We start from the raw sequence: 26,293 nt of genomic DNA on the forward strand, positions 1-26,293 counted from the left end.
CTCTGGGCCAGGTGCTGCCACAGTCAGGAAGCTGCCAGGACAGTCCTTAGGAAAGGATGACTCCAAGTCTTTATTTGGCTCTTTTGCCCAAATTCATTATGCTCTCATTTTACTGTTGGCTTGATGCTTGAAGCATCCTGTGATTTGGTGTAATTGTCATGTACTTGTATACAAACCTTAAACTTGCCTGTGCGTTGAAATTGTTTGGAAGCCATTATTCTCCCAAAGGTATGCTGATTATTTAAATTATTTAGTTGAATAACAATCAAATATTTAAAGTGCATTATGACCAAAAGTTAAGACTCCAGATGAAGAAGGGCCTGTTAGAATCATTACATGCTGCATCAGGGCTGGGCATTGTGATGGGGGCTGAAGGGACAGAGGTGGGCAGATGGGCTTGCCACCCTCAGGAGGCATGCAGTCCTGATGGGGACATATCCCTTTGTACCAATGAAGCCCTGGGAGGGAAAACTCATGAGGAAAAGCGCTGTCTAGGGGGCCCCCAGCTTGCCTGGAGGTCCTGATGTCCGAGTTCTATGCATCGCCTAGACTGGAACTTCGGGCCTATCCAGGCTTTTCCAGGCAGCCAAAATTGTCTTTGTTCACCCCTATATAGCTTGAGTTGGTTTTGCAGTGGCAACTGGTTGTGGAGCAGAGAGTTTAGCAAACGTGAGCTGACAAGCTAATTCCAAAAATATTCTCAGAGCACAGGCCAGCTAGTAACTGGCAGCTGAGGATGATGTGCTGTGGAAAGGTTTGGTCCTCTCAGGCAGCTCCCATGGCACCGGGAGGGGAGAGGGCACAGGCGTTGATGCCAGTAAGATGTGGATGCAGATCTTACCTTGCTTCTTGCTGTTAGCAGTTGGCCTGACCTTAGGAAATGTTATTTAATCTCTCTCCAGTTGTTTCCCCTGGAGAAAGTCCTATCAGCCTGAGGATCCGAGACACGTACGTAAAGTGTCTGACGTCAGCCACCGTCCCTTCCTATCCCTTCCTGGGGTGTGTGTCAGTTGCCCTGAGTGACAACCAAGCTTCAGGGTGTGGGAACAGGACAGTCAGTGCTTCCTTGGGACATCATTTGGTAACATCATGGACATAAATAAAAGTACTCAGTTTTCGAGGTCATAAAGTAACCAGAGTGTATTCCTTCTTTTTTCAGATCTCTTACCTCAGCTAGAAGCTCCAAGTTCTCTTACTCCCAGCAATGAACTCAGCAGCCCAGGCCAAAGTGAGCTCGCTAACATGGATCTTGCTGCGCTCTTCTCTGACACACCTGCCAATGCTAGCGGTTCTGCAGGTGGGTCAGACGAGGCTCTGAACTCCGGAATCCTGACTATTGACGTCACTTCTGTGAGCTCCTCTCTGGGAGGGAACCTCCCTGCTAATAATAGCTCCCTAGGGCCGATGGAACCCCTGGTCCTGGTGGCCCACAGCGATATTCCCCCAAGCCTGGATAGCCCTCTGGTTCTTGGGACAGCAGCCTCGGTTCTGCAGCAGGGCAGCTTCAGTGTGGATGATGTGCAGACTGTGAGTACAGGAGCGTTAGGCTGTCTGGTGGCTCTGCCCATGAAGAACTTGAGTGAAGACCCACTGGCTTTGACCTCCAGTAGTAACTTAGCAGCACACATCACCACACCGACCTCTTCAAGTACCCCCCAAGAAAATGCCAGTGTCCCGGAACTGCTGGCTCCCATCAAGGTGGAGCCAGACTCGCCTCCTCACCCCAAGACAGTTGGGCAGCAGGAAGGAAGCCATGGGCCGCCCCGGCCCACGTTGTCCAGCCCAGCAGAGCAGCATGGTGCCCAGGACACAGAGCTCAGTGCAGGCACCAGCAACCTCTATTTGGTATGAAGCACTCTGTTCAGTTACCACCATACAGGTCACTTCTCTCATACTCAGTCTCGAGGATATTCTGGATTAATCCTTTCTATGCAGACATTTCTGGTTTACAAAAGGATGCAGCCCTGGACTACAAGTCTGGAACTGACAAGTTCTTATGACCTTGACAAATCACTTTAACCCATCTGAGCCTTAAATTCTCATTTATTTCCTGCATCAGGGGGTTTGGCTAAATGCATTCTGAGGTCCTTTGGAGTCCTGTGGCTCCATGGTAATGTGCTCCTTTCCTTGAAGATTGGGGGTTTTGTAATGTTGAGATGCTTTGCCTCTATGCTTCTCAGCTCATGACCAGTCCTAGAAGAGGAGTCGAGACAAAAGCCACCTTCAGAGGTTCAATGGAAACTTTAAAACCATACCAAACTCTTTTAAAATGAGAATTAACAAGAAAAGAAAAAAAAGGGAGGGGTTTATGAGCCTTAGTTCTTGAAGGATTATAAGAGTACTTCTCCAATTTTGAGGCTGGACAGTTAATATACTTTATATCAATTATACATTTAATTTAATTTAATTTAAAGATTCTTGAGATAGTCTGACTTTCCTGTTTCAGATGGGAATGGTCAAATAGGGCTTTTTTGTGGCACAGGCTAAATTTGATGGTGACATTTATATTGTTCAGAATGTTACGTCTTAAATTTTGCCACAACTTTTAAAAAATGTTAAATCTTTTAAAGTAGGATGAGTTTGGAGGCACATAGTAGCTGAGGTTGCATGGAGCCTGCTTTCATTTCTTTCAGTCGGAGAGAAGGACGATCTCTGTCTCTGCATTTCTGGTGTCTTGCTTGTTGGTGGCAGAGCCATGCTTGCCAGCGTTTGCTTAGGCAGCCATAGCAGTTGCTAAGTGGACAGGTGACTGGGCAGCGATGGGAGGTGGCCTCAGGTCAGACACAGTTGGGTAGTCAGTCCCTGGGGTGCGAGGACTGTGCCTTGGTGCCTTGGGAAACAGAACCTCTCTGATGCAGCTGTAGCTGTGGGTGGAGGTGGAGAGGCCGGCAAGACCTCGGTCCTAACCCCGTGTTCGTTTTCTTGCTAGCTGTGTGACGGGCTACCTCGCATCTCTGAGTACAAATGGTGTGTGGTGAATGGGTCCCAGGTATGCTACGAGCTTTGAGGGCTGCCCTTTTTCTCTTCATAGTGATAAGTGTTAAACTGTCTTTCTTAGGAAATGTTCACAGACTTAAAACAGCTGAAGTCCTCTGAGTACTGTCTGCCTCCCTCAGGAAAGTTCCTGAAATCAGTACCATCATTACTGTTTTTGTGTAAGACCTTTAGAGTAGCCCATGCCGCCAGAGCAACCTCTGCAGTGGGTCTCTAAGGTGGGACCTGCCCTGGGCCTGCCATGCACACCTGTGGCACAGTGTGAAAAGTGTCACGGAGTGCCGTGGTAAGGCGATCACAGGTCACCCAGGCAAGGCTCGGTGCTTGTTTCAGAAACAGAGAAGTATGTAATTGATTTTATAAGTTTCTGTGTAAAACATTTTACTATGTTTTAGGCTTTGGAGGAATAAACTCTGCTTCTCTGAATAAGAAAGTCACATACATTGTTCCAGCTCCAAGTTTGCTCAGCCCTCACCATAAGTGGACATAGCGTTTGGCTCTTTGTGTGCCTTGCTGGCAACTCTGGTTATGGGAGCTTGGATATGTCCCAGAAGCAGACCATGGCACTTTTCTAGCTCCCTTGCTACCCTTCCTTTGTGTCTAGATAAGTGACTGATACGCTTTTCTTTGGTCTCAGGAAAGTGGGGGCTCAGCAAGAACTGATTACCGAGCCATTCAACTAGCCAAGGAAAAAAAGCAGAGAGGAGCGGGGAGCAATGCAGGTGAGGCCGTGTGTGCTGCAGCCCGGACGAGTGAGGGCCTGAGGGTTCTCTGTCACTGTTACGGGCAGAAGAAACACACAGCAGGTGTTTCTGTACCCTTGGTTTTACTTTTCTGTTCAGAATACCCTTTTATCAACTCCTTAGTTTTATTTGAACTTAGGGAAAATATTAGTAACAAAACTCCCAGCATTAGTATGAACATATTTTATTTGCCTAAACAAGCTTTATGAAAGTTAAGGTTTCAAACACAAGTGTCAGTTATCTGGAAAGCTACTAAGGTAAATAAGCAAAGCAGGCCAGGTATCAGGAAAGCAGAGATTGTGCCTGGTGCTGAATGGCCTTGGGGCCTGAACTTGGCATGGTGGAGACCTGGGGACCGCCACTGTCCCCGGGTACATGTACGTGGAGCCGAACTGTGTGTCCTGTGGCGCTGTCAGAGTTATGTTGAAATCTTACTTGAAAATGTTAGCAACTTATTTGAATTTTTGAAGACCAAACAAGAGCTGGCAATCTATGGCTTCATGAATCTGTCCTTCCTGAAAATGGAATAGTGGGATGTAGTGCTTAGTGGAAAATGGTAAATCTTTTTCTAAAAAGTAACAGTGGATTTTTAAAATGTATTTTTTGTGTGTATTTCATTTGTCCTCTGTATTTATCTAAAAGGGTTGGTGATATGATTTTATATCTTGCTCTCTATTCCTAATAGTATCATGACTTCTTATTTAAAATAAATAACAATTGCTGATTTTCTGTTCATCAGTTTTCTTAAAGCCAGTGTTTCCCTATAATGTTGTATGCGTCAGTGTGGATTGTGACTTAGGAAGGGATACCTCCACAGTTCATGAAGTACCTGAATGGAACTTGCAGAGATAATAGAAGGTAGTGTGGTAAAATCTGTAGGAAGAGTTCACCATATACCAAGTAAAGTTCATGAAGGAAACCAGATACCTTTATTGAACCTGGTAGATAATCTTGAACTTAAAGGAAAAAGAGACAAACATTCAGGTATATAACACATGACCTATTTATTGCATTGCTTTGGAATACCATCTATAAAGGAGGTTTGATGTTTTCATTACTGTTTTTGTAAATATTTCAGCATTATCTTTAAAAAGTAAGGACATTGGCTGCGTGCAGTGGCTCATGCCTGTAATCCTAGCACAGGGAGGCCGATGGGGGTGGATCACCTGAGGTCAGGAGTTGGACACCAGCCTGGTCAACATGGCGAAACCCTGTTTCCACTAAAAACACACAAAAAAATTAGCCGGGCGTGGTGGCGCATGCCTGTAATCCTAGCTACTTCAGAGGCTGAGGCAGGAGAATCGCTTGAACCTGGGAGGCGGAGGTTGCAGTGAACCAAGATTGCGCCACTGCACTCCAGCCTGGGTGACAGAGCGAAACTCCCATCTCAAAAAAAAAAAAGACATTAAAAACAGTATGTGCTAACACATACTGTTACCACTTGTTTAAAAATTAACAGCATTTTCTTAATGTCAGTATCTAGCAAATGTTCAAATTTTCAGTTGTCCCAGATGCCTCAAATGTTTTGTGTAACTGTCTCTTGGAATTAGAATCCATGTGGGGTTCATATGTCACTACTTGTTGATACATCATCTCTTGAGTCTGTATGACAGCTGTAGTCTTCTCTACTATCTCTTGCCTGATTTTTGTTGAAGAAACTGATTGTCCTTTCAAGTATGCCAGTCTGGACTTTAGTGGTCACATCACTGTTATAACAGGTTCCTCCTTTTTTTTTAATTTCCTGTAAATTAGTAGTTATATCTAGCGGTTAGATCTGGTTGGTTGGTTGGTAAAACTCTGCTGCAGGTTGGGGTGGACTCTTGCAGGAGGCCCCCACCCTCTGGTAGGCCGTTTTCTGTACTGCTGGCAACCGTTGTGCCCAGAGACTGGATCCACCTCTTATTCCTTAGGGGTTAATCTAAACGGTGGTACTCTAAATCTTTCCTTCCTTTCTTAACTTATAGCTGGGGCACATATATAAAGAGCAGCTTCTCATTTCTTACCCTGAGGTGCAGTTCACAATGTTCAAATCTGTGTCAGTTTCTTCCAGTGATGGTAAGAGTATTTTAATGCACTCATTGATTTAAATACTCCATAGACTTCTAAGGGAAATGGAAACCTGGTATCTCCTAGGTCTCCGTGTGTGAATGCAGCAGGAGAATGTCCTCATGAGGGAGTGAGGCTGCTGCCACTGCCACCCACATCCTTGAAAAGCCCCTCCGGATGCCTCAGCCAGTGGAGGAAGCCCACCGTCTATTTTCCAAAACATACAGGGCACCTGTGTCTTCCTGCACCCATGTGTCTGCTGTTGTTTTAGACATCCATGTGTGGTGCTCCTTTGTGTGCCCTGTCATGGCCTTTTATCCTCCTGCCGGAACCCCTTTGCTTGCCTCCCCTCGAAGCAGCATCCTGTATACTCATGCTGCATTTATCACAGCTGAGAGCCCCCTGTGGCTGCAGTCCTGGGAGCTAAATGGCAGACTTGATGTAGATGTGACCAGGTTCCCTTAGTGCTCTTCTCTGTTCCAAGCCCTATGTGCATTTAATTGTCACCCCTCCCCATCTGCTCTGGTTTGGGTGAGGGCCTTGGCCCTCCCTTGCCTGTGATGATGATTTCAAAGAGGGTGGGCCCCTCGCTCTGGACTGTCCTCCCTGTGGGCCTGCCTAATGCCTTCTGGAGATGAGACTGGGGCTGGGGTTGCTGGAGATGGGGATGAGGTGCCCACCTTCTCTGGGCTATGCTGTCTATACGGTGGGTGTGTTAACCTGGATCACTGGTTGGGGTGGTAGCTGCTAGGTTTCTTCACCATCAACTTCTTGTTTTTCCCTTTGTAATTAATAACTGTTGGTCTTACAGTAGATGCTTTGAGACTGTATGCAGAGCTTGGGGGTCCCTAAGACCACCTTCACTTCTGATACCAACTGCAATCTTGGGGTTCCTCAAGACCACCCTTAGGTAATTCTCTAGAAGGACTCACGGAGCTCACTGATAGCTGTTGTCCTCACTGCTAAGGATTATTTGCAGTGGAAGGACACAGATTAAAGCCAGCCATGAGAAAAGAGGCCCAGGCAGAGCCCATGAGAGTTCCCAGCGTGACACTTCAATTGTCCTACCGTGGAGGTGTGAACAGTGCAGCTTCTCCCAGCATGTGACAGCACACACACCATTGCCCCCCAGGGAAGCCCACCTGAGACTTGCTGTCTGGAGTTTTATTGGGTCTCAGCTGTGTAGACTGGCTGGCCTTAGTCTCTAGCCCTCCAGTGACTAAGCTGGCACTGTGTGCCTGAGGCCTCCACCACAGGGTTAGCACAGACTGTGGAAGTGGCCCAGGGCACCCAGTTAGACAGAGCAGGATATCCCAAGGGCCTAGAGATCTCTCAGGAGCCGGGGGCAGAGGCCAGGCCTCTTTGGACAGGGTTAATCCTTTGCCTTGCACTGCAAGTACCCCTTTTCTCTTTAAGCTTTCCTCTCATGTAATACTCAGCAGGGGCTTTTGCCTGTGAGGTTCTAATGGTGATTTTCCATTTCCCTTATTTTTGCGCACTTACTAATTAGAATTTTGTAAGGAACAGCTGTCTCTTCTCTCCCATTTACTTATTCATTCAGTTATGCAGTATGGATTGAATGATATTGATTCTTTAGGGTATAGTTAATATTGGATTATGATCAATATTATCACAATTTATTTTGTTGCTCCAGTTGTTCTAGTTGCAGCCAATCCTTCGGTTGGATTCCTATGCCCCATCAACATTCCCCATCCCGGCTTTTTGTTTTGAGCACTTCCTTCCTTCCAGGCTCTTGTATTTTCCCTGCCCTGGAACCAACTCCTCTTCCAAAGAGCCCTGGTTTCTTTTGTTGGGGATTTAGAATTCAACATATAGACACTAGATGGGCTTATTGCTACTAGGGCGTTGTTACACTAGCGTCTCAGTGGTCAGTGCTATTTTTATGAATGTTAACCCACGCTGTGTTTTGAATTCAGGATATTTCATATTTTAGTTAATACGGTACCTGTATTATGTATTAATACCACTAATCACTACATTGGTTCTTTTCCGCAAATATATCTAAGTGGTATCAAATAAGACTATAAATAGCTTCACATCGGTTCAGGTCAGTTATGTTGCTAAACTATTTTTGGCATTAAGTCTAGGGAAAAAAATTGGGTTTGGGGCTTTTTGGGTTTCAAGATTTGTGATTGAGAGACTGTGGACCTATGATAAGTCCAAGAACAGAGCAGTTGCAGTGTAACAGGACTATTAATGGAATTGGGTCATTTAAAGACAGTCAAGACTCTGCTGTTGCGAATGTGGTTAGGAGCCAGTGCACTCGTTAGTTCTTGGGAAACATGCAGTCTGAGCAATAGCATCTGAAATCCAAGACTGTCCCATTGTGTTGCTGTTGAGTATAGAAAATGTAGTGTGCCAGTCCCTTTATCTTGAGTATTGAGGTTCTCCCCTTAGCATAGAACTATAATTTTTCTCTCCGTGTAAAAATGAGACTAATAGCAAAGTTAAGTTTAAGCATAAACAGCTTCAGAACTATAAATGGGTGTGTATACCTTTCTGCTGTCTAAGGGCAGAGAAGGGAAAGAAAGTGTGGTGCTTATCAGAGGAGACAGCAGCAAGAACATGGTGCCAGAAAACCAAGGGTATTCTGTGTCACAGTGAAATGTAATGAGGGCAACTGTCCTGCCAAAAGACAAGATTGAATACATTGAAGCACACTCTCTGCTGTGTTGTCTAGGAGAGGTGCATCCTGAATGGAAATATTTGGGAAGGTTAAAATTAAGACAGCATAAAATAAAAGGAAATCGCAAAGCAAGGGTTAACGTTAACATGAAAAATGTAGAATTCAGGGGAAAAGCATGGGACAAAGAAGATTTTTCCTTTTTGGCTGCTGTACATGTGTAGCCTGCAGCAGAACTGAGAGACCCACAAACATATATATGAATATTGATTTGAAAACTTACAGTATTAATATAATGTAAAAACTGATAGAAATCTAAGATAATTGAATGTGTAGAAACTAGCATTTTGAAAATGATTAGTTCATTATTCGTTGATCGAGCAGACTAAAAAGGCATATGAAAGATGTTTATAATGGAATTAGTAATGTGATTTAATAAATCCTACTCCATGTCCATTAAATATTTGTTGAAATTAAATGGAACAAATTAGGGCATTAGGAAACCTATTCAAAAATTTTCACACTCTCTCTCTCTCTCTCTCTCTCTCTCTCTCTCTCTCTCTCTCTCCCCCCATATAGATATTCCTGATAAACATATATATAGTTAGTACTGTGTTTTCTGATACAGTACTGCCAATATATTATGATATGCCTTATGTTATATATATATTAAATTAGTAAAAATTAATTGGAAAAAAAAAGAAAACCTCCCAGTTGGGTGAAAGAAGAAGTAAAAGCAAGGTCACCTGCAGTGGCCCATTCCTGTAATCCCAGCACTTTGGGATGCTGAGGCGGGCAGATCACCTGAGGTCAGGGGTTCAAGACCAGCCTGATCAACATGGTGAAACCCCATCTCTACTAAAAATATAAAATTAGCCAGGTGTGGTAACACGTTTGTAATCCCAGCTGCTCAGGAGGCTGAGGCAGGAGAATTGCTTGAACCTGGGACACGGAGATTGCAGTGAGCCAAGATCACACCATTGCATTCCAGCCTGGGCAACAAGAGCAAAAATCCATCTCAAAAATAAATAAATAAAAGAAATAAAAGCTAATTACAAATACAGGAAAATGGATAGGCCATGTGTTTTTATGTTTGAACTCTTGAGCCAGCAACTTCTCTGCAAATCAGCTTTCTCCTTTGTGAAATGCTATTAGAAGCACGCTTCACTTGGAATGCTTGTGTGGATTAAATGAGGAGTACACGTGAGGTTCATAGAAGCATTTGACACGTAAGCCGACCGTTATGTATTACTGTATATGGAACACGGGATGTGGCCAAAACTAGATGCAACTTTGTACCTCAGATGTCTCCCTGTCAGTACAGAGTTGAATCCAGATTTTGATGCTTAAATGTGACAGCTTATTCAGATTTAGAAAAACTTTTGGTGTGGACCAAACAAAACATATCCTTAAGTGGATACAGCCTCTAGGCCATCATTTTCCATTTCTGTCTGAGCAATTTAAAAAATAAACCAAAGCATTAAGTAAATCCAACAAATTCTTTGCAGTACATAGGGATAAGCAGATATCATGTAAACTATATGATAATAAGTTAGAATACTTACAACAAAATGCAGAGTTTTCTAGGAAAACAATCATTCAGACATAAGAATATGAATATTTCATCAACAGTTCTCACTCTTCATGGAATTTGTGCAGTAAATGCTGCTCCAAAGATCTGTGGAAAACAGAAGCTTCCCATGAAAAACCTAACAAGGATTCATCTCTCAGAAAGAGAACTGTAATTCCAGCACTATGGGAGGCTGAGGTAGGCAGATCGCTTGAGGCCAGGAGTTCGAGACCAGCCTCAACAACATACTAAGACTCCATCTCTAAAAAAAAAAATTAGCCAAGCATGGTGGTGTACACCTGTGGTTCTAGCTGCTAGGGAGACTGAGGCGGGAAAATCACTTGAGCCCAGGAGATTGAGGTTGTGAGCTAGGATCTGTCACTACTGCACTCCAGCCTGAGTGACAGTAAGACCTTATCTCAAAAAAAAAAAAAAAAAAAAAAAAAAAAAAAAAAAAATGCAGATTGGTGACTCTTAAGGAAGATAGATGGAAATGTTCTAAATAAAACACACTTAGGATCTGGCAATATATAATTTAATGTACTATTCTGACTTAATCAGATAGCTTGAGAATGACTTAATGTTAGGAAGTCTGTTAATTGCGTTATCTCAGTAATACGTCAGTGAAGGACTTTATTATTTTCTCAACAAATACTGTATTTCATTTACAAAATTGATACTCATTACTGTACTGGTGGGAATAGGAATGTAATAAAGATTTTGTGTCCAAACCAGCAGCCAATATCATGCTTAATGGTGAGTCATCAGAGGCGTTCTGTCCTCACACTTAGGAGTTAGACAGGAATGGTGTGTATTACCCTTGTTACCCTTGGTGTTGGATGTTGTTTGAAGGTTCTTGCTATTGAAATAAGCCAAGAAAAAGTAGTAAGATGGAACTGCATGGAGGAGACAAATAATAATGATTTGACTCTTTATTGGAAAACTCAAAAGAACTCAAAAGAATCGTCAGAAAAATTAGTAAAACAGAAGATAGTTAAGTGCCTGTTACAAAATGAATACTATCCAGAGCTTCCTGCATAGCCACGGTAGCCAGCTAGGAAATGCAGTGGGGGAAGAGATCTCATACACACAGCAACAAAAATCCTAACATAGCTAGTAGGAGATGTCACCAGTGGACAGGAGTTGAAGGGATGACGAGATTGACTGCTCTCAGATGGGGTAACCCCTTGCCGTGGATGAGTCAGGCACAGGGTAGTGCTTGCGGTCTGGTGGCAGGGGTGGGCGAAAGCACCTCATAATCAGGAAACCAAGTGATAAATGTCATGAAGACAGACAAGCAGGAGAGGACTCTGTGGTCCTTTGTAGTTTTAAACAGTGGGGATAGGGAGGGTCTCTGAGGAGGTGACACTCAACAGGGCAAGAAAGCCATGGGGATGTGTCTGGGGAAACAGTTCACTGAGACAAGGGAACCAACAGTCCTGGCCATAGCCCATCAGAGGCAGAGCCAGGAGGTAGTTACTTGGGGAGACCTCACAGAGGGAGCGTTTTAGCAGAAGGGCCAGAGCTCACTGAGGGCCCCTGGGTCGTTGTCAGACTCCAGCTTTCCCTCAGTCAGATGGGGAACCAGAGGATGTGATTAGGAAAATGGCATGATAATTCGAAGAGGGCCATTTCCACTGCCGTTTTGAAAATAAACTTACTGGGTGTCATGGGAGGTTGCAGGGAGAGCAGTTGGAAGCCCGTGTGGTCACCTAGCAGGAATGAGAGTGGTGAGGACAGTGGGGAGTAGTGCTTGGCTCCTGCTTGGTGGCAGAGCCTACAGGCTTGGCTGACAGATGTGGGATGAAGGAAAGAGAAGCCTCTCTCACTCTTGCCATAGCACTGAAGTGCGATTTCATGCAGACGTCCAAATAGGTTTCAGGACCATTGTGTAAGAAGCTATGGACAAGATTGTCCAAGGAAACGGAAAATGGCATAGAGGATTTGCGCTGTAGCTAAGACTTCATGCAAGGCCCCGGCAGCTGGAAGCATGTGCTGGTGCTGGGGCTGTGTGGCAGAGCCAGGAGCCCAGGATCCAGTGCACCAGGCACTGACCTGGGACCCGATTGTCTTTGTGTATGGAAAAGGTGGCACTTCAGTTATTGACAGGTGAATGCTGGCCTTTTGGGGGAAAAAATGTATTAGAATTCTATACAGAATAAAGAATGAAGATGAGAGGTTGAAGGCTTTCGTAAGGCAGGAAGAGCTGTGGGGCAGCCTGCACTTGTTCTGTTTGTCCTATATCCTTCATATGCAGTAACTCTGTTCACGCCTTCCACAAACTCTGTAAGGTGACTTGTCATCAACCCTTCTTGCACACGTGCCACTGAGGCCCCGAGTTTAAATCATTTCCCAGAGTATGTCAGCAGAGGCACAGCCACAAAGAAATGTTCACACAGAGAGCTTTCCAGATTACCAGCAACAGCGTGAGATCGTGATGCAGGAGGTGATGAGGAAGATGACAACGGGTGAGGCACAGCCAGTGCTCACGAGGACACTGGTAGATCTGACTGAGGGCCACCTGGGTAACAGTAGCCCAGTGCTGGCCTTGGTGCACACAGCGCGTCCTTGTGCTTTCTCAGGAGAGCTTTACTGGGGATACTCCATGACGTTTCTGGAGGGTCATTTGGTAATGTTTTCAGAGGCCAAAAAATGTGCATAATATTCAATCTTGCAATTACGTTTTTGGAATTTATCTTAAGGAAATCCCCAGGGATCTATGTGAAGCTGTACACGCTGCCACTGCTCAGTGCAGGACTGTTTAAGTATTATAACAATGTAACTCAAATGTCCAGTGGAACTGCATACTCTGGGTATGTTTTCAGTAAGTTCGTATTTGTAAGAAAAAGTGGATGTGTTGCGAGACAAATTTGTGTGTATATTTACCCAGAAACAAGCAGTAGCCCACATACGCATGCATGAAGTGGTGTTTTCCTGATTGTTAAGATTGTGGGTGTTTTGTTATGATCGTTTCTACTTTTGGTATTGGAAAATACTTTAATTAAAACATGAACATGGAGCCGCCATCGAAATGGTAAGCAATAGAGCCCTGCTCCTCCTGGGATGGCCTGGTGGGCCTGAGGGACTCACAGGGAGATGAGGAGTGGCCTTGAGTCCTTTTCCTTTCCAGGGGACAGTGAGGACCAGAGCTGGAGGAAGGAGGCAGGTTAAGTGTGTGCCCACCTCCCTGTGCCTGGAGCACTGGTTTGGCCACGCCGGGACCTCCTGAGCTGGGTGCAGCTCCGCCTTGGCAATCTCAGGCTAGGGAGTGCACCCCTGTGGGCAGAGGGTGAGGTGGCTGGTCTGGCACTGTGGCTCAGGGATTCACACAGCTGAAGTCTTCTAATGGATGATCAGGTTGGATGGAGCCTTGAAATTAAGTCAGTGATCTAATTTTTATAATAGTTTTTTTTTTTTTTTTTTTTTCACTTTAAAACAAAAATCTTTGCGCACCTAGTCCAAGTTTTCCCCCCTTTCTTCCTGTTGCTGCCATGATGAAAGCAGAAGGGACCACCAGGCAGGGAGAGCAGCAGGAAGGGAGGTGTGGGCAGGGTCCCTGGGTCAGGAGGGGCGGTCAGCCTGGAAGTGCACCCTCATTTACTCCTCATTCTGGAAGAGATTTCTAGTCACATGCATGTGGCTCTCATGTCACATGTATCAGGTGAGGCAGGTTTGGATTTAGATGAGGGCATCTTTGAGGATACAGGCGTTTTGTCATACTCTGTCATACCCTTTTTCTTGTTTCTTACACTGTTTTCCTGCATGGAGCACACAATCCCCTGTGGGCCCCATGAACACCCCTGGGGCAGATGTGGCATGTAACAGGGAGGGTGCATGGGTCTCTCGGTTGGGCGGGGGGAAGCAGATTGCAGACTCACCAAAGTGGGAGCTGTCTGCTCTTGTGTTTTCTTTAGGGGCAGGAGGATTTTGTGCAGCAGTGCATCATGGCTCCCTCCATACCACTGACCCTTACATGTCTAAGGTCAGAGCCCTGGCAGGTCAAGGGTGAGCAAGGTGCAGTTGCCTGTGAGCAGCTGTGGAGGGGCCTTTCTTGTTGGACCCTTTCTGTGAGGGTATCAGACCCCTTGCAGGCTCTGGGCATTACTCCCTTTATTTCATTCTGTGAATAAAGCTTTGGTTTTGATGAGTGTTGCAGGGAGAGGTAGAAAGGTGCTTGGTGGCAGTGAACTTCCTGTTGCAGCACTGGTTGTGACCCCACCGCTGTGGAATGGGCTGCATGCTGGGTTTCCTGCACCTGCGTGAGTGAGCGCCATGGCCCTTCACAGAGCGTCCCACTGTCACTTTGGTTTCTGCTAACTTTTATGCCTTTCTTGTTTCTTACACTGCTTTCCTGCATGGAGCACACAATCCCAGCTCCCTTTCTGTCTGCGTGGCAGACAGCTGGCCTCCACAGGTCCAGCTTATTCTGTGTCCACTTTCAGTCATCCCTACGTCACTGCCAGGTGACCAAGGATGAAGGTCGGCCTTGGCAGCCCAATGGAAAGTCCCTTGACTCCTGGCCCCTCAGTGGCAGGTCTCCAGTCTTTGGGAGGAGGAAACTTGTATTTAACAGAGAAGCGGAATTGACTTTGCCACGCACAGCCAGAGTGATGATTTATAGAGCCAGCCTGCTGAGAGATGGCACCCCGTGCTGAGTCAGAGCACCAGTCGTAGGGTCAGGACCACAGGTGAGGTGTGGCTCCGCCTGCAGCAGCCTGGGGCAGATCGCCTGGCCTCTGGCTTTAGCATCCCCTTCTGTAAATTGAGGAAAGTGATGGGACCTGGCTTTGTAGGTTGGTTGTGCGGACCTGCAGGGGTTCCTGCAAAATAGCCCGGTGCTGACTAATTCAGAGATCACTGGGCCTGGCGGCACACACCCATATTTCCAGGTGAAGCCGAGGCGGGAGGATCACTTGAGCCCAGGAATTCAAGTCTAGCCTGGGCAACATAGTGAGACCTTATCTCTTAATAAAAAAGGTAAAAGCTTTGGTAATAAGTTTAAACATACATTTTGTTCATTACATCTCCTTCTGTACATTCAACATTTTGTTGGAACAAAGTAAGGGAAACAGTGGCAGGGCTTTGTGTGTATATGGTTTCAGAGCTGCTGACCTCTAGGATGGGGTCCCACCTACATTTACTCTTCTGAGGCCTCTGGAGCTGGCTGGCCTTCGCTGTCCTGTGCCTCGCCCAATGCTATGTGCGGGCGACCTGCCCTGTGTACATGCTGCCCCGTCCTCCCCCCACCAGGCATTTCCTGCTCCTCCTGCCATGTGGATGCTGGTCGTTGCTGTCTGACTCGCATCCTTGGAGACAGTGTCACAGGCTCCTCAGTGCTTCCAGCCAGGTTTGGTGGTGGGAGCATTATGGAGAGACTAGAGGGTGTATGGCAGGAGGAAGGGCCTCACTTGCTCTGCTTCTGTGGGAATTTCATGATAATGGCTGTCTCCCCCGATGGTTGTGGCCCCAGTTCTTGTTGGGTGGTCCCTGCTGTAGTTCTGCTGTTGTGCACTGTCCCTGTTCTGGACTCCAGTGACACCACCCCTTCCCTAGTCCCTCCAGCCCTAGGGGTGGCAGCCCCCAACGTGCTGTTCTCTGGTGCTTGCTTCTTAGTGCACAATCATGCCATGCCCTGGTGCATGCCCAGGATGCCTGTGTGGAATGCCCAGAGTGTCCTGGCAGGGTCCCCGCTGTGGTCAGCTCCTCAAAGGCGGTACCTGTGTCACACCCTCTTCAGTGTCTTATCAGTTGCCTCTCGAGGCTCCCAGGGTACCCTGTACTTTCTCACCCCTTGTTACTCTTCGGTTATGGGTTTGTCTGTGTGTGCTGCAAAACACACAGCTATACAAAGTGCACCAGCCAGCAGCTGTGAGCTCCACGTGCAGGGCCACCATTGTGGCAGTGCACCCACCGTGCGGTGAAGGGACAGTACACACTTGTTGAATGATGACGAAATTTGCGCAGAACTCAAATAAAAGCTACTAAGTTCAATGTACAAAGCTAACATACTCTGGTTCTAAAACTTGATGAAGGTGTGATAACTAATGAAGGCGTACTGTGTGCCCCGCGCGGTTCTAACACCAGCACATCTACATCTATTACCCTGTTAGTCCTTGCAACAACCCTGTGAGGTATAGGTGCTCGTGTTCCCATCTTTCTGGATGAGGAAGCTGAGGCAGAGAGAGTTTAGCTAGGGCTGCATAGCTGGCGGGGGCAGGGTCAGGATGGAACCCAAGGCCAGCTGCCCTCAGAGCTGTTGCTGAGCCTTTGGGCCACATGGTATGCAGGAACACTGTGTCTCACCTCCAGCAGGTGAAGCAGGCATGGGAATCCCAAGTGAAATACCAACACATGGACAGCACCTGAGTGTGGTGTGGGGCAAGGCAGCCTGTCAGCCTGATTTGCCACAGGAGATGTGTAGGGTCCACAGAGGCCAAACAGGGCAGTTGATGGCATTCATCACCTGCTACTGATTTGAAAACATCACAAACCTGAATCAACTAGGAACCCAGATTTCCCTAATACTAGAGAGCAGCCAGTTGTCAGCAGCATTTTCAGTGGAGAGATGCTAGCTGCATTCCCCGCAAAGCTGGGGAAATAATAAACCAAACCAACAGGGTAGTTGTATTTGACACTTTTATGGAAGTGTCTGTTTTTAGAGAAACAGATAATCAAATAGGAGAGAATGATGATTACTTATTGATGAAGTCATTGTCAGGCTTAGAAAACCCAGGGGAATCAACTCAAGTAGTTAGAAATAAAAAGGATCAATAGATAGCTAATTGCACAGTAAATATTTGTATATTTGTATATATAAAATTGTAGCTCTTCTTTTCAAATAAGAACAATTGTGAACAACTGGCCTCATTCAGAATGACAGTAGAAGTAATAAAACATGTCAGGATCACTGATGACAAGTGTGCTCTGGTTTAGGGTCTACCAGCTGGAGATACGCAATTCTCAAATACCTGTCCACTTGAAGTTGATCTGGGAAGGTAGCTTGGCGAGAATACCCATGAAGGCTGTGAGAGAGGAAAAATGAAAGCCTGAGACTTGCAGGGCCTTCCAGATGCCCTGGAGGAGAGTGGGCCCCTGCAGAACAAAGAACCTGTAGCGTGAGCAGCACATCCCTAAGCAGAGGGTGAGCACTCAGCACAGGCAGGGCCCACCATATGGTTTATGCTGGAAAAGATAAATGTGTTTTCCTCATGCTTTCTCTCCTGTAAGCTCCACCACCCAGGTCAAACTACTTACCGTGTTTTAGTGGTAAACGTTTCCCTACACAAATGACTCATTTTTGAAAAATGATAAAACATATTTTCATCTGGCTTTTGTTCTTAGTAATATTTTTGCTTGTGGATAAATATATTAACATATTACATCTTTCTAATAGCTGTGCTGGATTAACCATGTCAGGGACTGAGTGAATTAAGCCTCAGTGCTCTCTGATCTCCCACCCTTGGGAGAATTGGGAAAATAGTAACTTACCTCCTGTTCAAGTTAGGATCTCAGTGGAGGAAGCTCGCATGACCCCCTGTGTTTATCAAGGAAGAGGTCTGAGCCTCGTCTGTGCAGATCCTTCCCCAGGGCACTTGGCTGGCTCTGAACTCCGTTCTGTGGAGGGCACTGGGGTGCTGCTGGTGTGGGTATGGCATGCTGTTTGAATCAGACCCAGTGCTGTTTGCCTCACCTAATTCTTGTCATGGCACGGCGAAGTGGAAGCAGTGTGGCCATCTCTGTTCACCACAGATATGTGGGAGCTGAGTTGCATGGCTGGATCGTCCAGCTCCCAAGCCTGGGCACTTGACCGCTTTGCTGTTTACCTTCATACCCAGATAGGACTCTCTCCCAGGGTCTCCTTCCTTGCTTCCCAGGAGGTTGGTTGGTGTTGGGTTTATACTGCTCTCCGCTCCCCACTCCTGCAGGAACTCCAGCACAAGCAAGCATTTTGGATAACAATGGAAAATATTGAAGCAAAATTTTGGTTAGTGTTGTTACCTTGTTCTCTAAGGGTTTGTGGTTGTCCCTAGTGAGAAAAGAATTTGATTTTTCTTGTGACTGCTTTATTAATTAAATTGGTCCTGTTGCAGTTGATGCCATGGCACCCTTTACTAGTGAGGACCCAGGGCTGCATGGCCATCATGAAGACGTGATGTGGACACCATTTGTTTGCTCTGGCATGCCTTTAAGCATCCCTAGATAAACATACTTGCTTAGTTAACCCAGGAAGTTTCTGATTACCTTCAGCCATCTTAAATGTTCATGACATAATACTAGGCTTCAGGGTGTACCGTTGGGGGTCTTAGGACAGAACACCCTGCCCAGGCCTGAGGGACAGCTCAGCGACTGGGACTCGGCCCCTCCTGCCCTGGCTGTCCTTTTCTCTCACAGCTATTGGCCTGTACCTCTGCATCCTTTCCAGGCTCATCTTCCAGGTGCAGTCCTTGTTGGAACAGACTCTTCTGAGAAGAGGTGTCCAAGCTTATCTGCGGCAGGTTCTCCCCCCATTCCCCTGACAGATGTCCTGCTTGTCAAAACACAGGGAGGCTATAGCTATCCACCAGACTTCTACCATGGTGTGTTTTATTGGAGTGCATGCAGAAACAGGATCTCCTTCCAGAGCACCAAACCTGGGGGCAGGTCCAAATACTGGTTGCAGGGAAGCATCCTGTAGAGTAATACCAACATCAAAACTTTCATGAGGTGGGCTCACCAGCCTCCCCTTCCTGTGCAAAAATGTATCTAGGGGTGGATGCCGAGATGTTGTGCTTGAGGTGCATCGCAGAGGGGCCATGGGGCATGGATGGGCATCTCTTGTTGAGAGTCCTCACCTTTGCCAGCCCTCTACTGTTGTCAAAGAATGCATTACTTTTAAGGAAAGAGCCCTATGTTTGTATAAGCATGAGCAGTTCTTTTCAGCTATTGACTTTTTATCCCCAGATGACTTGTTAGCTGGGAAGAAAAATACCTTCTGATGCAAAAACAGTACAAATTAGTGGTGGTGGCTCTTCTCAGCGTAGCTGATGTTTGCAGGACTACTTGTGACACTGAATTAAATGTGTGGATTTGAAGAGAGAAATTGCTGATTTTTTTCATGTTGTATGCTAATACAGAAGTTGAAACCAATTTAGCTTGTCAAGAGATAGCCTAGTTATAGTCTATCTTGTTTTGTGTTGTAAAAGTAATGCCATTAAAATATATTAATAAAGATAGAATCATTTTCATTACTAACTGGTTTAAATATAAAGGGAAAGTAATCATGGTGTCTAGCAACGTTAGTGGAATTATTTCCAATTTTGCGCATGATTCTGAATTTTCCCATGATTCCAATGGCATATGCTAGCACACATTTTGCAAAGGAATATTAGGATTCGGTCATACCTCTTGCTTCACAGGTAACTTAGACCATGGCCTACATGTTTGGCATTGAATCATGATAAATGGCTCAGATTTATTTTGAACAAAACTTGATAATAAATATTTGATATACATCATTTAAATCTTGTCTGCTTTTAAAAGTAATCTGGAAAGATACACTATTCAATGCCTTCCTCAATTTATTCTACAATAGTTTTCCTAATATTCCTAATGACACGTTTCAGTATTTTTATTTGAATTTAAAAATGAAGTCAGGCCTTTTATTAGAAAGCAAGCCTAATGTGACTGTTCTGGCTGCAGCACCGGCCCTGCTTTCGCTGGGCTTCCCCCTAACTTGAATGAGTTCAGCCTGCAGCTGCAAAGTTGTAATGACACATGAGCATTTGATTTTAAAGAGTCTTTGACAGGAATAGATGCTATGTCTAATTCTAGCAAGAAGTAGTATTTAGACACAGATGCATGAACTAACTGGGCAAGAAAACCACAGTCAGTCCTACTCCTCTTGAAAAGCATTTTCAATATGTTTGCTTTTATTAGTATCATAATTATCTATTAAAGTTTCTGATTTAGTTTGTTTTGATTTGTTTTGCATTACTAATAATTGCAGTTGTAACAATTCAAACCAAAAATTTTAATGCCTAGAAGTTAAATAAAATTTGTTTATGTATATATTTTTATATGCTAGGGTGATAAAAGACTTCAAAGCATAAAGATGCATTCAGGTAAAATTCTGGAGGTGAGTGGGATAGTATACAAGCTCACGGAGGATATAGGATCACCTCATTTTTTGCGGTTGGCTTTATTGTGCTTTTTACAAATTGAAGGTTTGTAGCAACCCTGCATCCAGCAAATCCGTTGGTGCCATTTTTCCAGCAGCATGTTCTAACTTCATGTCTGTCGGCATTTGTTAGCAATAAAGTATTTTTAAATTAAGGTGTGCATTTTTTTTTAGACATAATGCTATTGCGTACTTCATAGACTGCAGTACTAGGAACTGATGTGAAGTTTCCTCAAGAAGAGGTGAGTGAGTTTTGTGCCTTAGGTGCCTCTTTTACCCAGACCCAGCCCTGTTCTCCTGTTTGAAGCAAGTAGAGCAATTTAAAAAGAGAAACTAGGTGTGGAGAACAGCCAGAGATAATCCAGCGCAAGGGCTGCTGGGTTTTCTGGAGCATAGAACCTGATGAACAGAAAGGAAGTATTTTGTAATGGATGTGCATCTCCCTGCAGCGAGGGGGAACTGAATTTGTGTTCCCCAGAAACCTGGTTAGTATTTGTGCTTCAAAGAGAAAGAGCCCTGAGGCACCTGGAAGGGACAGCAGGTTGTGCATAAGTGCAGGGGACCCAAGGTTTGTGCACCCAGTTGGCTTGCCTGCTGAGTGTGAAGCTCTCAGGACCCAGTGCACTGCAGAAGACAGGAAGGGATCTGGAGCAAAGTGAGCACATAAGGGAGGCAGCCGTAGTGTATGTAGGGTAAGTAAGCTCTCACCCCGTGTGCTGTTCAGAACCTTCTGGTCAAACAGCCTCATAAAAACAGCCTGCCTTGGGTAGCAGAGTCACCCAATTTAATGCTTTTATTAGGAATGACTTGTATGATAGTCATTGTACAGTTGTTTTTTTGAAACCATTCATAGCTGTGTGTCCAGGCAGGGATTTGTAGGCAGAACAGTGACAGCACCTCTAAGCTCCTTGGCACTCACCAAGAGCCAGGCACTATTCTAAGTTTCTATCACATATTTACTATGAAATCCTCTCCAAAACCTTTCAAGGCTGGGACTAACATTCCCATTTTACAGGTAGAGAATGCTGAGTCTCAGAGCTTGAGTTCCTTATCTAGATCCCTGGAGCAGAGTGGGTGGCGGGTCAGGGTGAGCCTGGCTGCGGTCTCTGCAGTGCATACTCTAGGCTACTTCCAGGCCTTCCTGAAGCAGCTTTTGAGTTTGTTCTGGGTGTTAAGATTTTTCCTTTTTTCTTTGTACTTTACATCATTTTTTAAGAAGCATATATTTGTAAAGCCAGTGGAGTGGTGACTTGGGAAGGAGCTGAACAGAGGCAGCAGTCCACTAGCGGGTGGGATGTGAAGACCTCCCGCTTCCTTCCTGTTCTACAATGCTGTGGCTCTGGGCCCTGGGCTGTCCTCAGTTGTGCTCAGGATCTCCTGCTGGCCAGGAGCTCTTGGAGTTAGAGGATAAGGAAGTCTCTGCTTTCCAAGAATGTGCAGCTTAGGTCTGATTACTGTACCATCTGGCAAAAAAATATGTGTGACGTTTTTACATGTTAAAAATCGAAATCCTGGCGGTTTTTGTTTGTATAGTTGTTTCTTCTAACATCTTGACTCGTGATTTTTCCTGATGAGTGATTTTAAGTCTCTTGGCTATGCAGAATGACAGTTAATGGGGAGGCTGTCTTCCGCATAGTGAGACCTCGGTGAGGGTGGGCCTGACTGGTAGATTATAGATTGGGTGTGCTGGTTTTTATATTTCATTTTAGGAGCCTCACAGTCTACTCAGAGAAAAATAAAAGAAGGCAAAATGAGTCCTCCCCATTTCCACGCAAGCCAGAGCAGTTGGTTGTGTGGGAGCCTCGTGGTGCCCAGTGGAGGACGGCCAGGACCAACTCCAGCAGCTGGGGTGCATTGCAGGGCGCAGGGCATCCAGGTCCAGCTGGTGCAGGTGAGAGCTGGCGAGCCACACGGGCCAGCTGCAGGCTGGGTGGGAGTGTCGCACAGGTCTGAGAAGCATGTGGCATGCCGCGTCCCCTGCCTGTCGCAGCACCCCCTGCCTGCTCCTCATTCATCCTCCCCTATAGACCGTCCCAAGGCCTGTCTCCTCACAGTTCAACTCCTCCTGTTTTCCCAGCCTCTCCTGCTGCATCTGCTCAAGCTCTGAGTGTTGCTGGGACTGTGTATCCACTTCCTGACCCTGTCTGTGCATGGCCCTGCATCTAGCCCCAGGGCAGCTCACGTCCCCACCCAAGGCCCCCAGGCCTCAGTATTTTGCAGCAGGATGAGATCTGTTTGAGGCCACCCTGCCATTCTGCAGGGCTGGGGCAGAGGGGCTCCACAGGCTGCCTCAGCCACCCCATCTCTAGAGCAGCCTGCCTGTGGTGCACTAGCAGCCTTTCTATACTTGGAGGTGGTGGGGGTCTTTTCAGTGTTTCTGTTTTCTTTCCTACTAAACTGAGCCCCTCCAGGGCAGGCCCACACCCCTCCCAACGTGTCCAGCTTGCAAATCTTTGAGCACACCCGTTGCAGCACCTCTGAGCCCACCTGCATCCTCAGTTTCAGTTTGAGGGGCCAGAATGGAGAGGGACGGTGATTTGGAAGGATTTGAGGAGAGGAGAGATTTATAAGCTGGGGCTGTCTAGGTTTGGACCAGGTGTGTGCCCCTCCACTCCACTCTGTAGTTTTTCTCTGGCAGGGGATATGGTCACAGGCTCTGCAGAAGTGCGGAGGGCAGAGCTGACACTAGCTCTGAGTTGGGAAACAGGCACGTTCGTGGGTTTGTGGGTTTGTAGTCCTAGGAGAGGCTTCCGCACAAGGCTAGGGCTCAGAGAGGCAAGAGGGGTGGCCTGGGCAGAGGAGGACTGGGAAGGGGGCAGGAAGGAGGCTGCAGGCAGTTGAGTGTGGCCCTGTGCTGGTCAGAAGCTAGTGGTGAGCATCAGGTGGGGACTGAAGCTTGTTTTAGAGACGAGCAGGAGCACTGATCCTCTCTCTCCAGCTTGTGAAGAGGTAAAAACTCCCCAGGAGCAGAGGCAGTGGAGGGGGAGGACCGTCTAAGGGCACACTGCCTCAGCTGGCAGGGCAGAGGTGCAGAGGCAGGACCAGAGGCTTGCCAATGGGGAGATGGTGGGGAAGCTGGCACCACAGGCAAAAGAGGAGCAGGTAGGGGGTATACTTTTAAGAGACTCCTGATTAAAGCTGTGAGGACAGAGAACCTGGGTTTGAGTCCTTTTTCTGTCCTTTACCAGCTAGTGTAGTCTAGGTTAGTTAAGTACTCCAGGCCTCAGTTTTTTCATCTATAAAATGGAAACAGTAGTGCAGTGCTTGACACCCAGGTGCTTCTCAAGTAGAAGGAATGAGGTACAGGGCAGCAGCAGGAGCTTTGCGCTGGGGTGTGAATGCCCTGGGCGGACATGCAGGTGCAGGACAGGTGAGACATGGGACGGCTGAGGTTTCTAGCCTGGACTGGGAGGAGCCCCTCCACCTGCCCTGGTCCTTCCAGCTGGCCCAAGCTGGGGCATGCAGGAAAGGCCTCTCTGTTGGGCCCGAGGAGGTGCTGGAGAGTACTGTCGGTACACAAGATTGGTGGGGGTGCAGGGGGTGCCAGGGTACCCACAGGGGTTGAGGAGCATGCCGTAGGAGGGAAATTGGTACTTGGGCTGACAGGGGAGGAGCTGGACAGCAGAAGGTTCCAGGCCCAGCAAAAGCTGCTGGGATCAAGGTGAGAGAATGGGAACCAGGTTGGAATAGGTAAAAGCCCCAGTCCCCATAAGCAATTCCTGCTGGGTCCTCAGGCCTCCCTTAGAATACAGGGGATGGGCTGGCTCTGCCACACATTGCAGTGGAGGAAACTTCTCAGGTAAGATGAGGACTGTAGCTGCATTCTCACAGACATGTGACAGGACTTTGTTGCCTCTCCAGGATGACCCCTCTGGCGAAGGTGTCCTGCCCTCGGCCCGCGGCCCAGCCACCTTCCTTCCTTTCCTCACCGTGGACCTGCCCGTCTATATCCTCCAGGTCTGTATGCCTTACTGCCCTTTGTTTTTCTTACTGAGACTCGCAGAGCCATCTTTTGGAAGGCTGGCTTCACAGCTGCAGGCTGGTAACTGAGGCTGGCTGGCTGGGGAGGCTCAGTGGGTTGATTGTTAGAATGTCTTGCTGCCTTCTGGAGAAGGTGGGTGAGTGGAGCTCAGATCTGCAGGATGCAGCAGCTCCTGCTGGTGAACAAAGCGGGAGAAGTTAATATACTCTTGGAACATGTTGTGCCTAGGAATATCAGTTACTTTTCTGGGAGAGGGCTGGCCAGGGCCCAGCCTATGGGAGAGTGGACTCAGACAAATTCAGTAGTTTGCTTATGTGGTTAAGGATAGGTGGCAATGGATGATTCAGAGTTGGATATGAAATAATGAAAGTGTATAGCTTATCATATTTGTAACAATTTGGCTTATGTGTGTGTATACGCACACTAATCGATGCAAATTGTGTTTTAGTTTTTTTTGCATTGAAATTGGGCTACTCAGCATTTGCCTTGCAATCAAAACCAAACTTGGACAGAAGTGCTGGTGGGAGCAGAGGGCCGGGCACCCAGGCTGCAGAGGGGTGAGCTAGAGGGCGGTTTGGATGGACAGATGAGAGAAATTCAGAAGTGTCTGCTTCATTCTGCCTGGCAGCCCCCTCCTGGGACTGCTCCTAAAGAAATAAGACAGTGAAATAATCACGGCAGCCTGGAGTCAAATGATGCAACAGCAGGAACACTTCTTCCAGCAGGAGGAGATGGGCTAGATGGGGCTGCCATTAACCCTGGGCCACGTGCTGGTCAGCTGTGAGGGCACAGGCGGACACCTAACACCTGGGAGTGTGCTTACCGCATGAGAAGTAGGGAGAAAGGGTTGCAGAATTAAAGATGATTTTGTTTGTGTAAAAAGGCACATGGTGTGTGAACATGTGAGGGTATATGTCAGTGTGCAGACAGAACAATCCGGAAAAATTTATAGTACAGTATTGAGTTCATTTTTCCATCGAAGAACGTGTGTTTAGAATAAGGGGAGCCTGTAGTTTTGATTAAGAGAAGTCAGGTATCTTGCCATGGGCCTGGTCAGTTGCCTGCTGTGTGGAGCCGCAGGATCCCTCTGCCTCCCCTCCCTCCTCCCTCCTCCCTCCTCATGATACTGTTTGGTTTTGCAGGAGGTGGTCCCCGCATCTGGAGGCCCTGCTGGTCCAGAGGCCACCCAGTTCCCAGGAAGCACTATCAACCTGCAGGACCTGCAGTGATGGCAGCCCCGGCCTGGGCAGGCCCAAGGCCATGATCAGGGACACACCTTCCCTGAGACTCAGATGGCATGGGCCTGGGGAGACCCCACTTGGTTTCTGTTCAGAAGGCCAGCGTAGCCCTCTTGAGACTTTGGGTACATTTATCAAAAATGTTTTCCATTTGTTTTACCAGGAATGAGTTTGGGCTGTATTCTTTGAAATTGCCTTTGTGAGCAAAGTGCTTTGGCGAGGCAAGGATCTCCCTCAGCAGGGCTGGGTGCACTACAGCCCCACTCCCCGTGTCCCATCGGATCTGAGCTGTGTAGCACTTGTTGCATTACAAAGAAAAAGGCTCCTGCAGGAAATAGGGTAGAGAACAGACTCTCTAGTCAGATGTAACTTGAACTATGGCAAAACCAAGTGAGGTGTTTCAGCTTCAGTGTGTGAGCATCCCAGCACCAGGGATGGGATTTTGCCACACTGTAGGACCCAGGTGGTCCCATTGCCACAGTGAAGCCAAATTCTAGCCCAAGTCTGGCAGAGCAGTCAGGCAGCTAGTTTTGGGAGAAGAATGATGGGGTGGGACAGGGGACCTCAGTGACCTATTACGGAGCCCTCTTCCCAGACTAAATTCATAACTGAGAGGGGGTGGTAGAGTTAAAATTTAAAATAATTTTCTCAATTCTCTATTTGGGTATTCATGTTAAAATGGTAATTTGACAACAGTTTATAAAGCGATGTTCTGAATACCATAGATTATGTGTAGGACTGTGATGATTGGTGTATGTATTTTATTGTTGAGGGTAATATGCGCATGTCAGTGTATATATATATTTTTGTCAGTGTGTATTACAGAGTAAGATCTGTCTTGCAAAAGGAGACAAGCTGATCACCTTGCCCATGTTTATTGTAAGTTAACAGACTAGACACAGGGTCACTCCTATTTTTTT

General features: G+C 46.7%; 1 protein-coding gene across 4 annotated transcripts in view; it reads left to right on the forward strand.

Moving 5' to 3' along the window:
- ZXDC (ZXD family zinc finger C) overlaps window positions 1–26,117 on the forward strand; it is a 38,258-nt gene extending 12,141 nt beyond the window's left edge. For 2 of the 4 annotated variants that reach the window (XM_037734037.1, XM_017515977.2), the window contains 6 exons: window positions 1,160–1,845; window positions 2,930–2,989; window positions 3,632–3,716; window positions 21,863–22,044; window positions 24,015–24,110; window positions 25,278–26,117. In XM_037734037.1, coding sequence (XP_037589965.1) covers window positions 1,160–1,845; window positions 2,930–2,989; window positions 3,632–3,716; window positions 21,863–22,044; window positions 24,015–24,110; window positions 25,278–25,364 — 1,196 coding nt within the window. In that variant the 3' untranslated portion in view covers window positions 25,365–26,117. Of the gene's footprint in view, window positions 1–1,159; window positions 1,846–2,929; window positions 4,471–21,862; window positions 22,045–24,014; window positions 24,111–25,277 lie in introns of those variants that run through there. The other 2 variants (XM_017515979.2, XM_017515981.2) reach the window with 2 other exon arrangements.
- The last annotated feature ends 176 nt before the right edge of the window (window positions 26,118–26,293 follow it).

This window comes from Cebus imitator, unplaced genomic scaffold, assembly GCF_001604975.1.
Source record: "Cebus imitator isolate Cc_AM_T3 unplaced genomic scaffold, Cebus_imitator-1.0 Scaffold568, whole genome shotgun sequence".
Classification (NCBI taxonomy): domain Eukaryota; kingdom Metazoa; phylum Chordata; class Mammalia; order Primates; family Cebidae; genus Cebus; species Cebus imitator.